The sequence below is a fragment of the Gymnoscopelus microlampas genome (assembly GCF_963454915.1).
Source record: "Gymnoscopelus microlampas genome assembly, chromosome: 6".
Lineage (NCBI taxonomy): Eukaryota > Metazoa > Chordata > Actinopteri > Myctophiformes > Myctophidae > Gymnoscopelus > Gymnoscopelus microlampas.
The window spans coordinates 4854175-4880751 of NC_139943.1; the positions used below are offsets into that span (position 1 = coordinate 4854175).

A 26577-nucleotide genomic window follows, 5' to 3' on the forward strand; every position below is an offset into this window, starting at 1 on the left:
AAAGCATCAACATGTAATAATTAGAAAGGTGTTTTTAATGAATAATTAATCAACAGGTTTGCATCAGAAGCTTATTGTCAAGCTTTAAGGACAGGAGTGGTGAGCCAGGCTTCCTGTAATAAAGCATCATTAATTCATTGATGAGGCTGGCTAGATGCTAATAGCTTACGGCGGACATGAAACACGTTGCTGCCATTTTTAGTATTAACGCCTCCAGCTGAGCAGTGAAAAAATTAACAGCCTGAGTTTTCACATAACTGCACTTAATAACCAAGTGCCTCATACATATTCAACACTTAATTCACTCACTCTTAAGTGTCTTTGAATTTCATGTGTGGCGTTGTTTCAAAACTAAAGAATGAATGTGATGTGTGGCGTTGTGAAGAAGCTGTCGTTTAGGGCAGGGGTCTTCAACGTTTTCAGGCCAAGGACCCCCTAGCTGAGAGAGAGATGAACCAGAGACCCCCTACTCTATATTGTATAAAATTGCGTTTCAGATGAAAGGTTATTTTTAGCGGCGCTAGCCGGTATAGAGCGGATCCTGCTCTATACCTGACTTTGTCCGTGTGCGTACGTCAACGTTCTGATTGGTCAGGTGCGTCAACAAAGTGATTGGTCAAGCTTCACGTGACACGTGGCTGTAAACACATTATAAACACATATCGATGACAAAATGTATCAAAGGCGCCGCTACCTTCACACAGGGTGTGATTTCTTTACTTAGTCTGCACTTTTTTCCCTCTACACCTATAGCCTCTTTGCTAAAAAAAGGAATTCCCCTCAGAAAAGGAATTCTAGGGTTCAAGTGGTTAATGTAAAAAAACGAAATCCTATCACACAAAGATTTGGCGGACCCCCTATAGTAGCTCTGAGGACCCCCTAGGGGTCCCGGACCCCCCGTTGAAGACCCCTGGTTTAGGGGATGCAAAGGTGGCACAATTATATGCAGTGGTGTAAAGTAACCAAGTACGTACTTAAGTACAATATCGAGGTATTTGTACTTTAATTGACTATTTCCAATTTAAAATTATTTTACTTCTACTCCACTACATCTCGGATCCAAATATTGTATTTTTACAGCACTACATTTATTTGAAAACTTCAGTTACTAGTTACATTGTAGATTTGGATTATAATTACAAAACATACATTAACCACTTCAGGCCTATATACAGTACATGTTGGCCATTTGAAAATAGCCGATCTACAAGCTCACAATGCGTCGCGATGCGACGCATTGTGAGCTTGTAGATCTGCCATTTTCAAATGATTTACATACATTTGAAAACTTGTGAAATGGGACATTCTGCATAAGTAAAACAATACCTCAAAACTGTACTTAAGTACAGTATTTGAGTAAACGTACTTAGTTACTTTACACCACTGGTCAGCGGCAGGAAACGTACTCTGGAGCTGTCGCTCTAGTCTAGTTAAGTGGTCTCTCATGGGGAAACTCCTGTGACATCTTTGCTCTCTGGCTTCCCAGTAACTACAAAGCATATGGATGTAAAGACAATGTTCCCGGCAGTCCCTTGTTGCATGATATCGCAAGGGAATTGCATCAATATTGTATGTGGCGCATAAAAAAAGCTCCACAAAAATGCAATGCAATAAAAGATAATAATCCTGGCTCTATGCACAGCAGCCATTGGAAAGGAACTTCCTTCACAGGTTTTACCAATGATACTAATGAAGGCTCTGTTCCATTCTGGTCAAACAGAGTCATGGTGCTGATATTGTTGCACGTTCATCTCCTTCACAACCACGTTCCCACCCGTTCCCTCAGATCCAGCGATGCCAACCTCCTCAAATTCCCCACCAAAAAAAACAAAGCGCACCTGGGGTGATAGGGCATTCTCCGTAGCAGCACCCACCCTCTGGAACCCACTTCCACCTCCTCACATCAATACCGCCCCCACCCTTGCCGTGTTCAAAACCTCCCTCAAAACCCACCTCTTCAGAACTGCTTTCCCCACCTAACTGATCTCCTACCACCCTGGTCTCAACTTGTGTTTTTATTCCCTGGCCTTCTGTAGCCTTTTTAACTTTTTGTGCTGGATGCGGTGCGAGCCTGCGTTCCTTTGTTATGTTATTGCCATTTTAATGCGAAAGTAGCAGATCTACAAGTTCAGACCAGTTTCTTTTTTTTTGTATTGGTACTAGACACGGTAAAACAACGTGTCGCATCGCGCTTGTAGATCTGCTATTTTCAAATAGCCTAGGTATAAGATAGGGCTAAAGTGGTTAATGTTTGTTTCATAATATCATAATTTATAACTGAAAAGTAACTAGTGATTAAAGTTTTCAAATAATTGTAGTGGAGTAAAAGTACAATATCTACAAGCTCACAACGTGTGGCGATGCAACGCGTTGTGAGCTTGTAGATCTGCTATTTTCAATTTTAGTACTTTTACTTTTGGTACTTTAAGTACATTTTGATGCCAATACTTTTGTACTTTTACCCAAGTACATTTTGAACTCTGCACTCTTACTCGTAACAGAGTATTTCTATATTATATTCAGTAAAATAATTTGAGTGCTTTTTTCCACCACTGGCCCATTGGGTTATCGCGGTCCTGTCTGAGATGGAGCCAATTTGCTGAATCATTTTGTCCCGAAAATACTGCTGTTTCAATCAACCTCTGACCTCTGACCTCTCTGCTTGTGTTCTCTACAGCTGATGACATCAGGAGCGCGGGGGCGGAGTCACACGCAACAACCTGAGAGATTGAGCTGAACTGAGAAGACGCACACATGGTACGTTAATAACTACCAATTAACTATTAACTCATTAATATCTATCGTATCTATTTGAACTGAGAAGAGCTGTGTTAACCCATTAATAGTTAACTCTATAGCAATGATTATTACTATCACAATATAGAGCTATTTAACACTGTTACTGAACAAACACTCTATAGCATTGATTACTATCACAATATAGAGCTATTTAACACTGTTACTGAACAAACACTCTATACTATAGAGTGTTTGTTCAGTAACAGTGTTAAATAGCTCTATATTGTGATAGTAATCATTACTAGAGTCTAGTAATGATTACTATCACAACATAGAGCTATTTAACACTGTTACTGAACAAACACTCTATAGCAATGATTACTATCACAACACAGAGCTATTTAACACTGTTACTGAACACACACTCTATAGCAATGATTACTATCACATCATAGAGCTATTTAACACGGTTACTGAACAAACACTATAGCAATGATGAATGAACTGTCACAATATAGGGGAGGGCAGGGACAAACTGCGCACCCTTTTCTATTTCCCTCCCTGCACAGAGATTAATTCATTTCATGTAACCATACTTTTTTGTGAACAAGAGACACTTGTCCTCTCCCATTACCCGCAGTCCTTTTTAATTTTAGTGAAACGAGTCGAACGCAATCGGTAAGTAAAGTGCCGTTGCGCTACTCTCCGCACGCGGCCGCCAGTCGGGACGAACGGTGCATACATGGGGGCCGGACGGCGCGGTCGGATAAAATGTCCTATAACAAGCACATAAGTGCCATTTCTGGCATCTAACGCTCATTGATGCTTCAGTAGAATCCTACGAGCAAATGACCATGCTGATAGTCAAATATATGTATCATGTTAATGTAGCCTCTGTCCGTTTCCTCAACTTTGTGTTACACATGCGCCGTTCGTCCCTCCCTGTCCGTAATGCGCCGAGCGGCGTAATGCGCCCCTCCCCGGATGTTTTGCTAGCGAGCACAAAAGCGAATGAATATTTTTCAATGGAACCTTCACTGAGAGTTAGCCCACAGATTAGCATAGCAGACAAAATCCATTTTCAATCCGCACCAAATAAACACAGCAGTACAAATGGAAAACACTCAAGTAGGGTATTTTTTTTACCCTATTTGAGTGTTTTCCATTTGTACTGCTGTGTTTATTTGGTGCCGATTGTAAATGGATTTTGTGTGTGTGTGTGTGTGTGTGTGTGTGTGTGTGTGTGTGTGTGTGTGTGTGTGTGTGTGTGTGTGTGTGTGTGTGTGTGTGTGTGTGTGTGTGTGTGTGTGTGTGTGTGTGTAGACTGGACAGATCCACATGCTGGAAGTCTATAATAATGATAATCTTTCTCTGAAGAATGACTTAGTATCTCAACATGGGAAACATTTTCAAAATAATGACTTAGTACATGAGAAACTATGAGTACATGAGAAATCCTCTCTTATAGTGAGAAGATTTATCAAAACCTTCTTTTTCGGGCGAAAACATCGGAGACGATTTTTTTCCCCAGTTCTGATCAAGATTGGCAGAGTTCCACTTTTGTGTATTTCCACGTTGTAGTAAAAAATACAAAGAAGAAGAGGGTGACGTCGCCGGATGTGACGAATTTTAAGTGTAGCATGAAAAAAGGTCCGACTTGCAACCGTCCCTCAGCGCCGTTCGTCCCGGTTGTCCCCTAGAGCTTTATATTTTTAACCAAAAAATATCACTTATTATCCTACCTTTAAGTCCTTATAGTGCTCATTGTTTTTGATAAATCTTAAGAGAGGATTTCTCATGTACTCATAGTTTCTCATGTACTAAGTCATTATTTTTTTAAATGTTTCTCATGTTGAGATACTAAGTCATTCTTCAGAGAAAGATTATCATTATTATAGACTTCCAGCATGTGGGTTTGGTTCAGGTCTGTCCAGTCTACACACACACACACACACACACACACACACACACACACACACACACACACACACACACACACACACACACACACACACACACACACACACACACACACACACACACACACACACACACAGCGAGAGAGAGAGAGAGACAGACAGGTGTCTTTGTCTCCAAGTGTCCTAGCAGGCCAGCAGCACTCTTTGTTGCACCCTGATTTGCATCGGATTCTATAGGATTAGTTTCTCTCTCTCTCTCTCTCTCTCTCTCTCTCTCTCTCTCTCTCTCTCTCTCTCTGTGGAATGTATGGAAAATGTTGTTTTTTCACAGAAAACTCCTGACCTGATGCATGCTTTATACAGTACGTGTTTCACATCTCATGTTAGCATCTTTGATCTCAGTCTCTGGAGCTTTGATGAAACCACATTCAGTTCTCTGTGTGAAGGTTTGTTTACTTTAGACAGATGCTAGGTTAATTATTTACCTGGTAACCCTATAGCGGTGCTTCTCAAACTTTGTCATGTCAAGGACCCCCAAATTGACACTCATTAGCCCGCGGACCCCCGTTTGAAAAGATATGCCAGATATAACCCCATAAGAGAAGATTCTTTTACGGCTCTAGCAGTGATTCTCAACCATTTTAATTTCCAAGGACCCCCAGTTTGACATGTATTAGAATAAGGAGCCCCATTTAATGGCATTTCTATCCCTGGGACTCCGATTTATATTGTAAAATCAATGTTAATTTAACTCTGAGAGTGTACAAATGGAACCAAATGGACCCGTTAGGGTCCATTTGGTTCCATTTGTACACTCTCTGAGTTACAGACCCATAAGGGTCCATTTGGTTCCATTTGTACACTCTCAGAGTTACAGACCCATAAGGGTCCAGTTTGGTTCCTAACTATCCATCATTTAGCTGGGGACCCCCTCGAACTCCTTCAAGTACCCCTGGGGGTCCCCGGACCCCACTTTGAGAACCAATGCCCTATAGTTTTGATGTACATGTTATTATGTTTTGATTGTTTAGAATCTAGATTGATGCTAGGTTCATTGTTTACCTGGGATCCTAGTTTCTTGAGGCACTAAACTGTCTCAACCAGAATCGGAATCATGTTTGTTGTCACATCACAGCAGTGGTGTAAAGTAACTAAGTACATTTACTCAAGTACTGTATTTTTTGTAAAATTTTGAGGTATTTTTTTTACTTTGCTGGAGTATTTCCAATTTTCAGTACTTTTACTTCTACTCCACTACATCTCAGAGGCAGATATTGTACTTTTACTCCACTGCAATTATTTGAAAACTTTAGTTATTAGTTACGGTAGATTGTAACTTTTTGACAATCTACAGATTGTTATTTTTATTACAAAACATACATTACCCACTTCAGCCCTATATATATTTTGTCAATTTAAGGATTTTTAAGACGTTTTTTAACACCAAATTGTCAAATGTTACGTAAGAATAGGCAAAATTTTTTTAAAATAGCCGATCTACAAGCTCACAACGCCTCGAGGCGTTGTGAGCTTGTAGATCGGCTATTTTAACAATAACAATTATCTATGGAACCGAGTCAAACTAAATGTAATGCCTGCAATTCCAAGTTCTTGTCAGGGTGGGGGTGGGGGGTCCCCAATTCAGGGTGTGTGGGGGGGGGGGGGGGGTCCCCAATTCAGGGTGTGGGGGGCGGGGTCCCCAATTCAAAAGTGATTATTTTGGGGGGTCACGGCCTGAAAAGGTTGAGAACCACTGCTGTACGTGATATGGACATTAAGCTGCAAGAAGAGTATCGGCGCGTTCTCCATGTGTTTACCTCACCCTGGATCAGTTAGTTAGTTAGTTAGAGTTTATTTCGGTCAACAAAATCATACACGTATATGGCTTTTCATACACCAAAAGACAAACAATCAAGAACAAAAACAATCAAAAACGAAAGCAAAATAGAAGAAGACCTGACCGAAAAGGTGTAGGCTGAAGCTAATAGCTTATAGTGCCTACCCTTCTTTAAATAGAAAATCAAAAGATAAATAAAATAAATAAATAAATAACAAATCAAATATCTGTACTCAATCATTGAAAAGAAAATATTCCTATGTTATATAAATGCAAATATATATATATATATAATTATCTATATATAATTTTTACAAGCTTTACAAAAAGAAAAAAGTAAAGAAAACAAAGAAAACAACTCCACATCACTACATTTCCTATAGAAATGTACATGTATATAATTATCCTATCATACTAATATATTTTGTTACCATTTTAATTTTATACATTTTCTTAAATTTGCCAATTGAGCTACATAGTTTTAAATCGTTTTCACAGCTGTTCCATATTTGAATTGCTTTTGCTGACACACATTGCCTTTTTACATTTGTTCTGGCCTTTTTTGCCTCAAGCATATTTTCTCCCCTCAGCCAATACCTGGTTTCTTTAACTTCAAACATCCCCTGAATGCAGATTGGGAGCTGGTTGTTGTGCGCCTTGTAGGCTATTTGCACCGTTTTTAAGTGAACTAGATCTTCAAATTTTAGGGTATTTAAATTAATAAAAAGTGTATTAGTTGGTTCATAGTAATCAGTTCTGGTTATTATTCGTATAGCTCTCTTCTGTAATATAAATATTGGATTTGTGTTAGTTTTATATGTATTCCCCCATATTTCCACACAATACGTAATATATGGTACTATGAGGGAACAATACAATATATACAGTGTCTTTTGGTTCAGAATATGTTTGGTTTTATTTAATATTGCTATAATTTTAGACATTTTTGTTTTTACATTATCTATATGAGGTTTCCAGTTTAATTTACTATCAATTAATACACCCAAGAATTTATTTTCATATACTCTTTCTATTTCAACATCATTGATTTTGATTTTTAATTTGCAGTTTATTTTCCTTGTGCCAAATATCATAAATTTAATTTTACTTAAATTCAGGGATAATTTATTTCTATCGAACCAGTTCTTTAGTGTTATCAACTCTTTCTCTACTGAATTCAGGAGCTGCTCCAAGCTCTTCCCAGAACAATACAGGTTAGTGTCGTCTGCAAAAATAACATATTTTAATATGGTAGACACTTTACAGATGTCATTTATGTATAAAATAAACAACTTTGGGCCAAGTACAGAGCCCTGCGGGACCCCGTATGTTACCCTTGCTAAGTCAGATTTTGTATTATTTAACTGGACATATTGATTACGATCTGAAAGGTAACTCTTCAACCATAAATGGGCTATCCCTCTAATACCATATCTCTCCATTTTATCTAATAACAAGCTATGGTCTAATGTGTCAAATGCTTTTTTAAGATCAATAAACACCCCTACAGTATATTTTCCCTCCTCTATTGCTGTTGTAATGCCTTCCACCATTTCCGTCACAGCCATCGAGGTGGACCTGTTTGCTCTAAAACCATACTGGTGGTTGCTAAGAAGATTGTTTTTTTCAATGAATTTATCTAGTCTTTCGACAAATAGTTTTTCTATTATTTTTGAGAATTGTGAAAGTAGAGATATTGGTCTGTAGTTGGAGAATTGGTGTCTATTACCACTTTTGAAAATCGGAATTACTTTTGCAGTCTTCATATTAGTTGGGAAAATACCTGTTAAAAATGATTGGTTACAGATATATGTTAACGGTTTTGCTATACTTTCTATTATATTTTTAACTAGTGACATATCTATCTCGTTTGAGTCGGTAGATTTTTTCTCCTTGAATTTTTTAACTATTTCGAGTATTTCTGTTTCCTCAACCCCTATAATAAAAATAGAGTTAGGATTCCGGGGCACAATACCTTCCAACCCATCCATATCTCTTGGTTGCACAATCTCATCTGCTAGATTTTTTCCAACATTTGCGAAATACTGATTAAATTCATTTGCTATTTCCCTTGGATTATTTATAGTTATATTATTATTATTTACGTAGTGGTTTGGGTATTCTGCTTTAGATGTGCTCTTTCTTATTATGCTATTTAATACCCTCCATGTCCCTTGTATGTTTGTTTTATGCTGATCCAATAATTTATGATAATACTCTTTCTTATTAGATCTTATAATATGTATTAGTTTATTTTTATATGTTTTATATCTAGTTTCTGTTTCCTTAGTTCTATGCTTTAAAAAGGTTTTATATAATACATTTTTCTTTTTGCATGCATTTTCTAGTCCCCTGGTGATCCATGGTTTGCTCACTTTCTTGTGTTTGTTATTCTGTTTTCTGACTGGACAGTTTTTGTCATATAGTGTAGTTACTGTGGTCAAAAAGGCATCATATGCTTTATTTGGATTTTCTTCTGCATAAACCGCCTCCCAGTTCTGTTTGCTGAGGTCCACTTTGAGGGCTGCAACGGCTGTCGGTGTTTTAAGTCTATTCATTATGCATTGCTCATCGCTGAATTGGCTCTTGCTATTGATACAGTGTTGGAGGATTGCAAAAACAGGAAGATGGTCAGTAATATCGTTTATGAGCAGTCCACTTATTATATTGGTGTCTATGTAATTTGTAAAAATATTATCTATCAAAGTAGCTGTGTCTATCGTGATCCTACTGGGCTTTATAATCAAAGGAAATAGACTATTGCTATACATTTGATTTATAAAATCTGTCATTTTTTTATTTCCTTGTGATTTTAGAAGGTCAATATTAAAATCTCCACAAGTTACTTGAATCTTGTTGTTGTTGTTACAATTTCCGAGCATTGCCACTAGTTTGTTATTAAATGTGTCCAGACAGGTACCTGGGCACCTATAAACACAACTAATTATTATATTTTTCATCTTCTCAGCCTTAATTTCAATTGTTAAACATTCTAACATATTTTCTATACTTTGTGTCTTACTTTTAACAATATTACCTTGCAGAGCTGTATTAACATAAATAGCGACTCCTCCTCCTGTTTTATTAGTCCTGTTTGATGTAAACATCTCATATCCTTCCATGTCCATCTCATATCCTTTCTTACTATTAAGCCAGGTCTCTGATATTGCAATCACACTGAATTTATTAAATTTACTAAGGTATTCTTTAATTTTGCTAAAGCTACTGTAGAGGCTTCTGCCATTAAAATGTATTATTGAAAGGGCTCCTTCCATCTTAATATTACTTGTAAATTGCTCATCGGTGTAGTACTCGCAGTTGATATTTAGATTATTGTACAGATGGCTATCAGGGTCCACATCATTTTCAATACCATATAATTTATGTTCAGTAAGGTCAAAAGTTTTGTAATTCAGATTTTCATACCTGCGATATAAACTATGCACATTTGAGTCCTGACAATACATGTCCCTTTTTACAAAATCCTCCTCCTCAATGCCATCAAATGGGAATGTATAGTCCTTATCTAAGTCTGTCATTGTAGTAAGGAATGATTAAAGTAATACATATGATTACTAATGGATAATAAGTTATATAATAATAAAGTATGGTAATGGCAGGCCTATTGCCTATACAGTAATAATTATAATGTACATGGAAGTAGTAGTAATGAAAATAATAGCAATAATGACCATAGTAGTGGCAGTAGTAACAGCAATAATGTAGTATAATAATAGTAATAATAAGGGTAATAATAATAATAATAATAATAATAATAATAATAATAATAATAGTAATACTAATAATAATAATAATATCAACAACAATATAGTAGTAATAATAAATAATAATGGTAACCAAAAATATGAAAATAATAATATTAATAATGATAATAATGATGGTAAATAGATATATAAAGTAATACAATACACTGTTAAGGTCAAGGTGATAATGACTAATATAGCATATAATGTAGATATAAGATGCTGCAATGGTATGATGGTTCATGATGATTGTATGTAATGTATGATATAATACGGATATCAAATAATATCTGTATATATAATCATATAGATAGTTTTGTTGTCGAGAATATGTCATAATGATTGGATATGGGTCCTTGAGTTCATGTCATCTCATACCTTGAGTGAAGTTGAGTCATTATTCAAACTTGTCCAGTTCTGAGCGATCCCTGATGATCAACGTTTTGGCCTCTTCGGGAGATGATCCGTTCAGTTTAATGTAGATCTTGCAATTGGCTGTCCACGTTGCTTGGATCTTCTCCTGTTTCCTTAATGAGCGGGCTTGCCACGCGATCGATCCGTTCCTTTTCGTCAGGTGTTCGTTCAAGTAGACTTTTGTCCCCTTTAACTTTCTCCCCTGTTTGAGGATCTCGGTCTTTTTCTTCCTGCTGACAAGGCGGATTATGATGGCCGGACTGTTGTTGTCGGTTCTTTTGCCTAAGGGATGGCATGCCTCTATGTCACTCTCTTCGATCTGTATGCCTTGCTGGTCAAGGAAGGATATGACCTGCTCCTCGATGGAGGCGATGTCACCCTCCGTGGGCTCTCCACCTGCTGCAGCCCTGGCATAGGATGGTGGCTTGGTCTTTAAGCCACTCACTATCAGGTCGTTCATTCTTGAGTATTGTTCACAGTCATCCAGTCTCTTCTCCAGGTCGATGATCTTCTTGTCCTTCTCCAGGTTCATTTGTTTCAGTTGTTGTATTTCCTTCATCAGGCCAGTGAGGACTTTCAACTCCTTGTTGATGTCAGCAAGTTCCCCTGATTGAAAGTCAAGAGATTTCTTGATGTCGTCGATCTCCTTCTGCCTGGTGGCTGCCATGTTGTCCTCGCCGGCACTCTAGGCGTCCCCTACTCCGGTGCCGCGGGTCCGTCTTGATCCCGACGATCTGAGCGTCCCCTACTCTGGTCGTCTGTCGTCGGTGGGCCGGTGGCACTCCACGCACCCCCTCTTCGTTGCCAGCGGCGCAACAAGTGGTCTCCTCTCCAGTTCTTTTTTCTTTTGTTTTTCCTCTCCCCGTTTGTCGGCGTTCGGCGGGTTCGCCCGCCTCGGCGCCCACTTACGCGGGTTCCCCCGCGTTTGTGTTAGCGTTGGTAGGGTCCTCCGCCTTAGCCGACACGGTGTTAGTTGGTATCAAACTTTTTGTTTGTTTGTGTCGTGCCGGATAGCTTAGCCAAGCCAGCGTGCCCCAGTGGGCTAGCTGCTGCCGCTCGCTCTCGCTGCTGCTCGCTCTCGCTACTGCCGCTCGCTCTCGCTGCTGCTCGCTCTCGCTCCTACCCTTTCGCTCTCGCTCCTACCCTAGTGTCTGTTAATACCTGCTGTACATTGCTGTACATTGTAATGTAAACTGTAATAATTTGTGATGCGTGGTAGTTCAGGCACGTACATTCGTGAGGTGTCTCACATGCACATTACTATGTGGGTGTATATTCGGATGCGTTATTACACTCTACAGCAGTGTTGAGCCAAGACCCATGTGGCAATCAGCTGACCAATTTGGCGGGTTATTTAAAGACGTTGTGGGATGGCTTTTTTGGTCATTTAGTTATTTTTTTAAACACATTGAGTGCCAAAAACGGTCCGGACCGTTTTTGAGAAGCTATGCATTATGTGCCATAAACGGTCCGGACCGTTTTTGGCCCATTTTTTAAAAATATATTTTTCCCACGTGGGGGCGCTCTGATGAAACTTTGGGATCGTCCAAGGAGTCTCTAAGAAGGGGGTTGTTATTGTGTATCTATGTCCCTGCTCTTAATGGTTAATGATGGCTGTCTGATAATGTGCTGAGCGGGGAGAAAAAATGTAGCAGAGCCTGAACGCCAAGGTGAAATATAATATTCACTCGTGTATTTACGCTCTATAAATAAAATATTGGTTTGCAAAAGTAGCAGATCTACAAGCTCAAAACGCGTCGGGTTTCGAGCTTGTAGATCTGCTGCTTTTGATGCTTTTGTGTGACGATCAAGTCGGGCGTTAATTTTCGAAAAAAAATAAAAGTTTAAATATGAAAACATACGATACATAAGAGGTTTCAACGGCAACAATATAATATTATATTATATTATATTATATTATATTAGTGATGTGAGGGTATTGCTTTCATCTTTGTTTCCCAAAACAACAGAAGCGGTTTTCTTTGTTAGTTTTTCTTACAAACTTGATCCTTTAAGGCTTTGTTCTCGTCTTTATTAACTCAGCGTTCAGACTCCCCGTTCTGTGACGCTTCCATGTTGCATTTGTCGTCTTTCTCTTCCTGGGGGGGGGGCTGACATCATAGTTCTGTTGTTTCCCCCCCTCTCTCTCGTTTGACGGAGGTCACAGCATTTTACTACAAACCTCTCAAAGACGTGTTGTTTTCACAGAGAGAGGAGAAAACAGCCTTTTATTCTGAGCTGTATCCTGTTCCTGAACATGTGTGTGTGTGTGTGTGTGTGTGTGTGTGTGTGTGTGTGTGTGTGTGTGTGTGTGTGTGTGTGTGTGTGTGTGTGTGTGTGTGTGTGTGTGTATGTGTATGTGTATGTGTATGTGTGTGTGTGTGTGCGTGCGTGCGTGCGTGCGTGCGTGCGTGCGTGCTCACTCATTTGACAAATGGCTACAGGTCAAGCTGCTGCTAAAGAGGCCGGCTGTGGCTCTTTTGTTTGGTGAAACAGGAACCAACTGGTGTGAACACACACACACACCAGCACACTTTCACCAGCACACACACATCCTTGTGTTTCCATGGTTACCAAAGTGCTTCTGGCGGAACCACAAAGTTTAACAACCTTCAGCAGCATGAGAGTGTGTTAGTGAGCTGGTAGTCCGTGTGGACAGAGTATATACCGTTTACTCAAGTACATACTCGAGTATTAAAAAGGTGCAAATGACGAGGTACGGTTTCAGAAATAGTGAAGACGGCAGATCTACAAGTCGACTTGTAGATCTGCTATTCTCACTGTATTTGAAATTAGGCTTGCTCCCGCGATGGTGTTTTACACACATTATAAAACATACATTAACCACTTTTGCCCCTTTTTCATTCCTAGGCTATTTGAAAATAGCAGATCTACAAGCTCACAACGCGTCGCATCGCGACGCGTTGTGAGCTTGTAGATCGGCTATTTTCAAATATTTTAGTACTTTTACTTTTGGTACTTTAAGTATATTTTCATGCCAATACTTTTGTACTTTTACCCGAGTACATTTTGAACCCTAGAAAATAGCGCTACTGAACGAGAACGTGAACGAATCATTTGAACAAATTCATAATGTATATTTTTTTGTAAGTTTCCCTTCCTCGAAATGTAGTGGAGTCAACAGTACAATGTTTCTATTTGAAATGTAGTGGAATACAAGTCACCAGCTTGCAAAAACACTCAAGAGAAATTACTCCAACAATTTACTGAAGTGCAGTACTACCCAAGTGTGCGTGCGTGTTATGAATATTTAACCAATGAAATTATTATTAACAAGAGCTTGTGACTAAATAATGACTACATTGGCACACTGGCTCTTATTTTTTTTCTTTTACGTTTCCTGCTGAGAAACAGTTGTAGACATACAGTACAGACGGCGTGCACCTGAGAATGGAATGACGGATTTAACCCCGCGTTTCAGTGAGCTTGTATAGCCTCTGTTCTGTGTCAGGACATGCAGAGGTGTGTGTGTGTGTGTGTGTGTGTGTGTGTGTGTGTGTGTGTGTGTGTGTGTGTGTGTGTGTGTGTGTGTGTGTGTGTGTGTGTGTGTGTGTGTGTGTGTGTGTGTGTGTGTGTGTGTGTGTGTGTGTGTGTGTGTGTGTGTGTGTGTGTGTGTGTGTGGGGCATTTTAAGTGAGTGTTTAGAGGGTGTGTGTGTTTGGGCAGAGGGGGAGGTGGGTGGGGGGGTCATTTTAAGTGAGTGTTTATTCTGCTGAGTTTGTCTTTGTGTTTCTGCTCCCCTGAGAAGGGGGGGAGGGGGGGTAAAGTCTGTAAATCAAACGCTTTTGTTTCCTTGTCACAGTGTGGGGACTGAGGGGTCTTCAATGTTCTAGCTGAGAGAGTTGCAGATTAAACCTTTTTGTAGATTTCATAGATAGATTGATAGACTTTTATGACAGCACTATGATCAGTGTTGTGTAAATTAATAGATTTGTTTTACTTGTTTGCACATTATCTTTTCTATTAATATGTTGGATTCATGTTAATGTGTATTTACTATTTTCAGACATTTAACCACTTAAACCCTCAATACTCAGTAAACCACGTTAACCATTGGCGGCCCCCATGTTGTAACTCTGCGAACCCCCTAGGGGTCCTGGACCATCTGTTGAAGACCCACCCATGCTGTAGGAATTTCAAAGAGTTCAGGTTCTACTAAGGAACACAAGTACCAAAAATACATTATGAATTAATAACTCCAGACCTCATAAAAAAAAGGAAGGGGATTTTTTTTTCCAAATGTATAAAATATAAAAATTGAAAATAGCAGATCTACAAGCTCACAATGTGTCGCATAGCGACGCATTGTGAGCTTGTAGATCTGCTATTTTCTTGTTTTTGTACTTTCAAATGCATCAAAATCTTTTGAAAATACCAGATCTACAAGCGCACAATGCGACGCATTGTGAGCTTGTAGATCTGCTATTTTCAAATGGCTGAAATCTATAAAGGGCTGAAGTGGTTAATGTATATTTTGTAATAATAATCAAAATCTGCAAAGTAACTAGTAACTAAAGTTTTCAAATAATTGTAGTGGAGTAAAAGTACAATATTTACCTCAGAGATGCAGTGGAGTAGAAGTAAAAGTATTGGAAATTGGAAATACTCAAGTAAAGTACAAATACCTCAAAATTGTACTTAATTGCAGTACTTGAGTTCATGTACTTAGTTACTCTCCACCAATGGCCATGACATCACACGTTTTGCGGATTCCCCCCGTGTTGCCCGTTTACATGGAGACACGTTTTCAAAGATTTCCACCCTGGATTTATGTTATATTTTAGCGTTTTCAACCCCCGGTCTAAAACGGAAAGGCACATCTAATATTTCATTTTACCGTTTTCTCTAGAGAGCGTTGTCGTGTAAACAGGGCCACCAAAACGTACCCTGTATCACAGTGTGAGGATCGTACAGCGTGCCCACGAGCCCACATTTGACCTATCTCCATCACGTGTCCCGTAGACGCCGCTGGGACGTAGCATTAGCACTGGGACGTACCATAGCGCTGGGACGTACCATAGCACTGGGACGCACCATAGCACTGGGACGTACCATAGCACTGGGACGTACCATAGCGCTGGGACGTACCATAGCACTGGGACGTACCATAGCGCTGGGATGTACCATAGCACTGGGACGTACCATAGCGCTGGGACGTACCATAGCACTGGGACGTAGCATAGAGCTGGGACGTAGAATAGCGTTAGTGAGGACATTCAATGTCAACCTCTCGTGTTCAGCCTCTCTCATCCAAGAGTGTGGAGAATTCATTCAATTGAGAAGGCGGGGGGGAGAGGGGGGGGGGGGGGGGGGGGGGGATAGGTATATTAAAACCCGACCGATGCCAGACGTTTGGGAGAGTCCTAGACCACCCATTACGCACCCATATGTTGTGCACATAAGAGTGCAAAATCTTGAGATCAATTTGATTTTAAGGTAGGGGTGTGTGTGTGTGTGTGTGTGTGTGTGTGTGTGTGTGTGTGTGTGTGTGTGTGTGTCTTTGTGTCTGTGTGTCTGTGTGTCTGTGTGTCTGTGTGTGTGTGTGTGTGTGTGTGTGTGTGTGTGTGGTCCTGGTCAGAGAACGTGTCGTCCTGTTCGGGGCTGTTTTGTTTTCCTTTCATTTTCCTTTTGTGAAATCCTGAGAGAGAGATTGGTTTAGTGACTGGTGGAGAGATATGAAAATGGGGTTTTAATGGAGATGAAGGGTGCAGCTGCATGCATGCATCACAACACTGTCTCTCTCACACACACACACACACACACACACACACACACACACACACACACACACACACACACACACACACACACACACACACACACTGCTCCAGCGGTGCCCGTGCGCCCGGGACGGGGGTGCACCATTAGCGCCCTCCCTCGGGGTCAATTAAAGGTGATCATTTAGATCATTTAGAAAGTCAATGACATTTAAAGAGGTCAAGTTCCTCCCTCCATGATCACGCACGCACAGAAACACGCACGCACGCACGCACGCGCGCGCAGTGTCTGTATTAATGATGGTTCTGTATGCGTAAGCATCTATACAGTATCTACAGCTGGGTTCTGTGTGTTATTGATGGTTCTGTATGCATGTGTAGAGGCCTATCTGTCTACCGCTGGTAGCTATGGACTCTTCAGTAATCGAGGGAAGGGTTGGGATCCGTTTTGAACGATTCCTATAGGCCAGTTGTGCTCAAAAGAACCAAATCGATACCTGGTGAAATGAAACATACTTTTTTCACACTTTAACTCATTCTCTTTTTAATTTTGTTTACACGGAGGCGCAACAGTGACTGAAAATGCGTGTGTAGTGTGCATGCCAGGTGGTTAAGTGGTGCTGTGACGCACTGCCAGATAGACAGTCACAAATGTGTAGAACGCATGCGTACTAACCACTTCCGTGCTGCTTCCTGTCACATCTGATTTGTTTACATGCATGGGTTGCCATTTCCGCTTATTATAATCGACTTTGGGCTTGATTTTCCTGTAAAGTTGCTTGTAAATATTGGTTGTTGCTCACAACGTGTCACGAATGCGACGCGTTGTGAGCTTGTAGATCGGCTATTTTCAAATAGGCAATGTACTGTATAGGTTTAAAGTGCTCATGTAGCCTAGTCGCTTCTTTTGGGCTTGTTTTCATAGAACGGGCTGCTTATTTCTCTCATGAAATCTGGCAACGGTGGTTCTACGGCTCTGCACCAGAGCCGACGTGAACCATGACGTCGCACGTTTTGCCGTTTCCTCCGTTGTGAGCGTTTACACGGAGGCTGGACGCGGAGCGTTTTGAAAGTGTTTCACTCTCCGGTGGGCCGCCGGTCCGGCGTGTGCGTGGAAAATTGCGGTAGAGTGTCTGCTATCTGCGCGCCGGTTGTGGTGGGCCGGTCTGGGCCAAAATGCCAGGGCCGAATTTTTGGTCCCAGTCCAGCCCTGGTTCCAAATGTGATGGAACCGATGTTGGATCCAGTGCCTTCGGTTCGGGATCCTAAACCCTAGGTGACTATCAGTGCAGTGTGTGTGTGTGCGTGTGTGTGTGTGTGTGGGGGGGGGGGGGGGGGTGAATATAGACCCTCCGCATTAATTGTGCACAGAGGTGTCAAGCTCAAGGAGAAGGCGGCAAGGGAGGGTCTATTTATACCATACAGAGAGAGGGTCTCTCTACACTGTGTCTTCCTTATCTGTTAATTACACAGAGTTGACATACCGACAGCGAGGGTCTCTCCTCACTGTGAGGGTCTACGTATACCCACAGAGAGGGTCTTCTCTATGTTATATTTACTAGACCATACCCGGACACAAAATCGCTAATAAGAAGCTGTGATTTGATGAAAGTGAAAAACGGGCTTCACAGTTAAGTTCAGATGGTAATGGTCAATGGCTGTGTGCAAAATCAGAGCAATTGGTCCAGCCACTGAGGAGAACCGGGTAGCTTCACCTACTCACCTACTCAAGACGGTTACTAGAATTATAGTAGGATACAGATAGAACGATGGGGCGCCGGTATGTTATATTGAGTGAGGGTCTCACTATGTCACTGTTTGGGTCGCGGACCAATTTTTATGGGTTTCTTACATTCAAAAATATAAATATTATTTCAAAAATATTTTAAAAAGTTTAAACAAAAAAAAAATCACAACTTTTCATCATTTAAAAACAATTCCAATGTAATGTTCTAAAGCAAGGGTCTTCAACGTTTTCTTTTCAGGCCAAGGACCCCCTAGCTGAGAGAGAGATGAAGCAGGGACCCCCTCTATATTGTATGAAATTGTGTTTCAGATTCAAGTTGTTTTTTTTTACTTAGTCTGCTCTTTTTTCCCTCTACACCTATAGCCTCTTTGCCAAAAAATAGCCGATCTACAAGCTCTCAACGCCTCGCAGCGCGAGGCGTTGAGAGCTTGTAGGTCGGCTATTTTTGGCTAAAAGTTCTCCTCAGAAAAGGGATGTTATATGGTTCAAGTGGTTAAGGTAAAAAATATATCATGTCACACAAAGATTTGGCGGACCCCCTGTAGTAACTCTGAGGACCCCCTAGGGGTCCCGGACCCCTTGTTGAAGACCCCTATTCTAAAGTATTTAATAATTATTTCCATGCATGAATTTGACAAAAACCCTTTAAGAAGTAGCACAAATAGCAGACTGTGACGTTGTAATGTGGTTCAAATGTTTGTTATTGTTTTTCATCCTATGTATTTAATGCGTTCTATATGCTGTGATCAGGGCGTCCTTGAAAAAGAGAGCTTGCTCTCTCAATGGGCTTCCCTGAATAAATAAAAGGAAAAAGAAAGAAAGATACTGAGAGTGTGGGGGGTGGGGGGGGGGGGGTCTCTCCACTATGTCTTCCTTATCTGTTCATTACACACAGTTGACAGGAAGGTCAACGCATGAACAGCAAACTGACTGCTTCCATGGTGGAGTCTCCTCCAAACGTCTATATCTCTCGCTCTCTGGTCTAGTCTCTGTCTATACAGCAGTGGTGGAAAGTAACTAAGTACATGTACTTACAATAGTACGATATTGAGGCATTTGTACTTTACTTGAATATTTCCAATTTCCAATACTTTTACTTCTACTCCACCACATCTCGGATCCAAATATTGTACTTTTACTCCACAATTTACAGTTATTTTTAAAACTTTAGTTACTTTGTAGATTTTGATTATTACAAAACATACATTAGACACTTTTAGCCCTATATACATTTCGGCCATTTGAAAATAGCAGATCTACAAGCTCACAATGCGTCGCGATGCAACGCATTTGAAAACTTGTGAAATGGGACATTCTGCATAATGATAGTACATTTTGATGCCAATCATTTTGTACTTTTACTCAAGTTCATTTTTAATTCCGGACTTTTACTTGTAACCGAGTATTTCTACATTGCAGTATTGATACTTTTACTTAAGTAAACATTGTTTGTACTTTTTCCACCACTGCTGTCTACAGACAGTCCCATATATTTGGTCTGGCCCATGAATTGATCGCCCCAGAGCATCACAGAGTCACCCCCCATGCTTCACTGTTAGGCAAGCTGTTCTTCCGCTGATTCTCAGGCCCCAAACTTTCCAGTTTTGTTTCATCACTCTAGAGAACACCTCGCCAAACATTCTGTGATTTATTCTTTGGTTTTCAGCGTTTTGGAATAGACTTTTTTTTGTGGCTTTTTGAAGTTCAGTGTTTATGCACCTTATTGTGCAAACAGATTTTTGACCAACTGCTCCTCACGAATCTGGTGGCAGCCATTGATAGCTTCCTCTTTCTGCCACGTCCAGGTACTTCTGAACTTGTGAATTATGATTCCAGCTCTGAGGCCTGGTTTCGGAGGAAGTCCTGGAAGATTCTACAGTTCTCACAGTTCTCCTGACTTGAACCCCATAGAACATCTCTAGTGGCATTTGAAGAAGGCGGTTGCAAAACACAAATCCAAGAATATGAGTGAACCGAAGGCCTTTGCACATGCATGAGGAATGGGCTAAGATTGCAGCATGAATGCTGCCAGAAGCTGGTGTCTGGCGATGCATCATGTTTGCAGCAGGTCATAATAACCAGGGGTGTATTGGTGATTTTTTTCACCCGGCGGAACGGTATTTTAATGACGTCACGCACACGCACGGCATGATGCGCACATCACACGCATTTTATTTTACCTTAAAGTAGGAGACATGTTTGTATAGGAAATGTTTTTTAGCTTAGTTTAAGTCTTTTTTTAAACTAATACAAATTCAAGTAATGCCATGAATTATAGGAGCTGAAACTAAATGTTTGCTTTGAGCGAGTATCTTTCTCTTCCTCGACGGTGCCTGAGGCATTGCTGCGTGCAGATCTATAACTCTATGGTGCAGATAGGATAGTGGCAGCAGCCCTACTGAAGCCAACATGCTGTGTTGCTTACCGTGTAGCCTATAGATGCGAGGAGTGAGGATACATTTTCATTTCATTTGTGGCCCCCATGACACCACTGGTCATAACAGCAGAAGGGTGCTCTACGACGTTGGTTCTCAAAGTGGGGTCCGGGGACCCCCAGGGGTACTTGAGGGGGTTCCAGGGGGTCCCCAGCAAAATGTGTTAATATAGCATCACAATAATTATGACCTTTTATACTTTGGCTATTCAAAAATAGCAGATATACAAGCTCATAGCGCGGTGCGTGCCGCGCTATGAGCTTGTAGATCTGCTATTTTTGAAAAATCGTGAAAATGTGTGCAAACTTTTGAATATATATATATATATATATATTTTTTAAAGCGAACATTTGTAACTCAAATCTTTGCTTCTGGGGGGTCCCTGGAACACAATATTTTGAGATGGAGTTTGAGAACCACTGCTCTACGAAGTATTAAAGAAACTGCATTTTGTGTTGAATATGGAGAAACCACTCGCAATATCAGTTGAACTATTTACATTGTTCTTGTTTGATTTGTTTATTTCATACAGTTGACAGTTTGTGAATTTTGCCAATACACCAGATTTGCAGTGGGGCAGATCTGGTCGCATCGCAACGCGTTGTGAGCTTGTAGATCGGCTATATTAAAATAGCCAAAGTACATATAGACATATAGGGCTGAAGTGGTTAATGTATGTGTAGTAATACAAATCAAAATGTACAAAGTAACTAGTAACTCAAGTTTTCAAATAATTGTAGTGGAGTAAAAGTATTGAAAATTGGAAATGCTCCAGTAAATATACCCCATAAGTGTACTTACACGTAAGTAGCCTACTGCAGTACTTGAGTGAATGCTTAGTTACTTTCCACCAGTGGAAATAATGCGTTGAGGATGTTGGTTTAAGGGTGGGTCTCCATGGGGTGTGAAGTGTGTCCCTGTGCTGTCCACATCAGCATACATATATATTTTTGTATTTAACTGTATTTGTACAGTACATGCACACACTGCAGCACATCAGAGACTATAGCGTGGTCTGAGCCCCCCGGTTCGGCCGGTTGATCGATGGAGGCCCTGCGTTCCCGTGGGATTCCTGGGAAAGAGCCAAGTTTGTGTTTACGCTAGCACTTTCTCCACCCCACCCCACACACACACACACACACACACACACACACACACACACACTGTAGCAGGGTGATTTATACAGCGCTGACGCTGCGCTGCCCCTGCCCCCCCCCGCGCACACACACACACACACACACACACACACACACACACACACACACACACACACACACACACACACACACACACACACTCTCACCCTCCTCTTCATTTTTAAACATCCAATGCATTTTAATCAAAGAAAAAAAGCTGTCCGATCTGACAGTGGTACCCTGGACCTGAAAGGGAGGGGGGGCGGGGGGGGGCTGATAGTGGTACGACCCTGAGGGAGGGAGGGGGTGGGGGGGGGGTGGGTGAGAGAGAAAGCAGAAGTTTAGTTTGGAGATGTGACTTAAAGGGGCACTGCGCCCATTTTCATCCTTACCTTCACATAATTGCTCCTCACCAGTGGCGTGCACAGACATTTTGAGGGGCAGGTGCTCAAGTAAATTATACTTTTTTTTGTTGACTTGGTCTGCTCTTTTTTCCCTCTACACCTATACCTCTTTGCCAAAAATAGCCGATCTACAAGCCTTAGATCGGCTATTTTTGGTTAAAGTTCTCCTCAGAAAAGGGATGCTAGGTTTCGAGTGGTTATGGTAAAAAGAAAAATCATATCACATAAGGAATTGGCGGACCCCCTGTAGTAACTCTGAGGACCCCTAGGGGTCCCGGACCCCCTGTTGAAGACCCCTGCTGTAAAAAAATATATATATATATATATATTTTTTTTTTCAAAAGGGCACTTCTGGTCAAGAGGGCAAAGGGCAGGTGCTCTAGCACCACCTAGAGTCTATCTGTGCACGTCCCTGCTCCTCACTGATGCTCATTATAAGATGGAACCATTTCTGTCTCACTGTGTGTCTCAGAGGAGAGCTTTTTGGACGGTTCAGAAACCTGCCTACCTGTGACCTCATTGGTAGGTATTTGAAATTCTGCACAATGAGTACTTTTACTTTTGTACTTCTACTAAGTACATTTTGAATTCCAGACTTTGACTTGTTGAGAGTATTTCTACATTGCAGTATTGATACTTTTACTTGAGTAAAATATTTGAGTACTTTTTCCAGCACTGATTATGAGAACCTATTTTATGAAGATACGGTTGAACATGGGTGAAGTTTCCCTTTAATCTCTGTACCCCCCCCCCCCCCCCCCATGGGCCCGCTCTCACGGCCGAGGGGAGAAGGGCGGGGGGGGGGGTAATATATGTAAATCTCAATTAAGACCTCCTGTGACCTCGTTAGCTCTTTCACATGGGAGGGGTGGAGGGAGGGGGGAGTAATTAATAAAACTCTGTAACCGCCACAGCTGATCAATATACAGTACATGCATATCATTATGATAATCATTAATGTTTGCATATCATTAATACATGCATTTAATTATAATTTAGAGCAGTGGTTCTTAAACTTTTTCATGTCAAGGACAGGACCTCCAAAATGAAATGTAGTTGGCCCCCATCTGCCATCTGAAAATATGGAGGGCCAGGGACCCCCAGAAGGCATGATTTGTGTTAAAAATGTTGATTAAAAAATATGATTTTTTTTTCCCCCCCAAGATTTTTCAAAAATAAGCTCACATTTGAGATTTGTGCATCTGCTTTTTCTTATAGACAAAATATAAAATATGGTTAAAGCAGTATTTTTATGGTATATTAACTCATTTTGCGGGGGACCCCCCCGGAACCCCCTCAAGGACCCCTGGGTGTCCCCGGATCCCACTTTGAGAGGCACTACCTGAAGTAAACGTTTCAGGATGACAATTCAGTTCAAGTTCTAGAGAGACACAATCTCAATATATTTTAAACCAAGGGTCTTGAACGTTTTCAGGCCAAGGACCCCCTAGCTGAGAGAGAGATGAAGCATTTTACTCATTATATTTATATTGTATAAAATTGTGTTTCAGATGACAGGCTTTTTCTTTTACTTAGTCTGCTATTTTTTCCCTCTACACCTCTAGCCTCTTTGCCAAAAATAGCTGATCTACAAGCTCTCAACGCCTCGCAGCGCGAGGCGTTGAGAGCTTGTAGATCAGCTATTTTCAGCTAATGTTCCCCTCAGAAAAGGAATTTGAGGGTTCACGTGGTTAATGTAAAACCCCCTATAGTAGCTCTGAGGACCCCCTAGGGGTCCCGGACCCCCTGTTGAAGACCCCTGTTTTAAACTATATGATCTCAACATGGCCATGAAAAGGCTTTCCAAAAAAAAACGTATAAACCTACTTTTTGCAAAAGCATTACGTAATGGTCAAACCCTGAAATAATTTACCGATGGCAGTCTTTGGTGTTGGGACAGTGTAGTTTATAGATGAACATGGAGCAACTAAAAAAACATTGTCATGACAAGTCCTCCTGGTACTGAATGAACAGTTACAATGTCGACAGGCTCATCTCTCCTTGTTTTAGTTAGGAGAGAGAGAGAGAGAGAGAGAGACTAATATATTCACTGGAAAAAGACGTGAACCAAAAAACATTTTACATTCTTTCTTTTCTCTTTCCCCCAGCTGCTCTGCAGTGGTGTGTGTCATTAGCAGAGTCCTCGCTCCGCAGACAAACATCGTATTTTTTTAATCTTCTTGGCGTTGCCCTCGACTCAGACAATCACCGCTGGAGAGGACAGTACTAATTACAGCCTCACAGCTGCGAGCGTCCGTACTTTCTGCCAACTCATTAATTCTCTGCTCTCGCTGAGCTGTGAGATAATTCCTTCTGTTTTAAAGTAGTTTTTTTTATCAAATATAAAACCCAGCGTCGGTCTTCCAGCCAACTCTCCCCAAGAGAAACGGCCTGTTTATTTGGAGGTTCAAGTTTGGTGTTTTATTTTGTTACATCTTGTGTATACAGGTACAAGAGTAAAACTGTTTTGTTTTTGTTCATCTTCCTTCAGACAGTGCAGCAGCTGTGGTGGAACAAGTACTAACATGTTTTACTTTAGTAAAAGGATCAATACTGCAATGTTGAAATACTCTGTTACAAGTAAAAGTCCGGATTCAAAATTTACTTGAGTAAAAGTAAAAAAACGTATTGGTATCAAAATGTACTTAAAGGACCAAAAGTAGAAAGTAGTCATTATGCAGAATGTCCCATTTCACAAGTTTTCAAATGTATAGACCAATTAATTGTTTACTAACATTGAGACTGGATGCGCAGGTGATTGTTTCACGCAATCAATTTCCAACCTGTTGTTTCGGGGTGCGCTAGTTTCAGCACACCCCAACCCCCTCTTGTGTGTTGGCTAGTGTGGCACGTCCTGGCGAGACCTGATAGAATGGGTTTCATTTAGCGCATACTGGTTGCACGCATACTGGTTCTTATCAGTGTGACGTCGTCTGTTAAGGGGTCTATACAATTTATAAAAATGTTTTGAAAATAGCAGATTTAAAAGCTCACAATGCGTCGCATCGCGACGCATTGTGAGCTTGTAGATCGGCTATTTTCCAAATGGCCGAAATGTATATAGGGCTGAAGTGGTTAATGTATGTTTTGTAATAATAATACAAATCTACAAAGTAACTAAAGTTTACAAATAATTGTAGTGGAGTAAAATTATCATATTTGCCTCTGAGATGTAGTGGAGTAGAAGTAAAAGTACTGAAAATTTGAAATACTCCAGCAAAGTAAAAATACCTCAACATTGTACTTAAGTACAGTACTTGAGTAAATGCACTTAGTTACTTAGTTCCACCACTGTGCAGTAGCATAGGTAATTTTAATAATAAGTGAAGTGAAGAACAAAAAAGAAAAATTGAAAAAGGATAATAAGAATTAAAAACAATAACAAGTAAAACACGTGTCCGTTGATTTCATAAACAAACGTTTTATTCTGTAGCCGATCTGTCACTTCAGCATGCAATAAATAAACGCATAAATAAACAAACAAACAGTCAAACGCACACAGACCTCCAGCTCTCATGTAACACAGTCAAAAACTGGTTCGCCTCTGCCACTGGCAACACCTGCGGTTTATTAGGGACAGGGTTAAATACCCGGTAACCCTGGCAACCTTGGCCTTCACCGAGCCCTGCGGTGACGTCAACAAATTAGATAGAACCAGGCTCATATGGCTCTTAGACAATATTAAAGCAGAAACCATCTAATTCCATTTTTCTGCTTTTGCATTTTTTCCCCCCATAAATCAGTGCTATTGAACACCGATTACGTCTGTGTTGATTAAACAAATACTGAACCATTGAAAAGTATTATAAAGCACTTCCGACAAAAGCAGCTAACTCCATTGGATCCTCAAATTTTCTGCTAAACCAGCTAACTCCAGTTACGGGTGGAGTTACCCCCTTTTGACCTCCAAACCTCACTGTGAGCTTGGAGGTCCATAGTCCATATTCACACGACGGCCATTTTGGAATTTAACATTGCATTGCTGTGGCAACTGGGGTGGCAACTGAGGTGACATTTCATTGACTTAATGGCAATATGGCCGCCGTGTGAATATGGTCTATTCAGCTGTTCTCAATGATGAACAAAACCTCCTAACTCACACTTTTTGTTTTGTTTTAGTCATTTCCTGAAAAATGTACATTTTGGAGTTAGCTGGTTTCTGCCGGACAGTAGAGATATGTACAAAGTGCATATGAGCGTGGTATATTATATACATCATACAACAGCATTTCTCAGTAGCTGCCATAGTATAGTACCTTTATTAGAAGGATAACCCCTTGAGATGTGTCATCTCGTTTTCGAGAGGGTCCTTTTCTACAGCGCAACTCCTGATCAAAATCCAACTCCTGATCCGCTCTTAGTTCCAGTTTTGAGCCCTGATTGAATCATTTTAAAAGCTCTGTTTATTAACTCGCCAGCACAGTTTAGTTTGTGATCTGTTGTGA

The 26577-nt window shown here is 40.7% G+C and overlaps 2 protein-coding genes across 2 annotated transcripts in view; one reads left to right on the top strand and one right to left on the bottom strand.

The window, feature by feature from the left end:
- The window catches only part of LOC311047414 (cerebellin-1-like), an 878463-nt gene that overhangs the window by 554168 nt on the left and 297718 nt on the right, over nt 1-26577 (bottom strand). The gene's annotated exons all lie outside the window — the stretch shown is intronic.
- Nucleotides 1-26577, top strand: part of LOC311047416 (tetraspanin-18B-like) — a 103941-nt gene that overhangs the window by 53508 nt on the left and 23856 nt on the right. Inside the window, exon 2 of the mRNA XM_084060124.1 lies at nt 2678-2757. Coding sequence (XP_083916250.1) covers nt 2755-2757 — 3 coding nt within the window. The 5' untranslated portion in view covers nt 2678-2754. The remainder of the gene's footprint in view (nt 1-2677; nt 2758-26577) is intronic.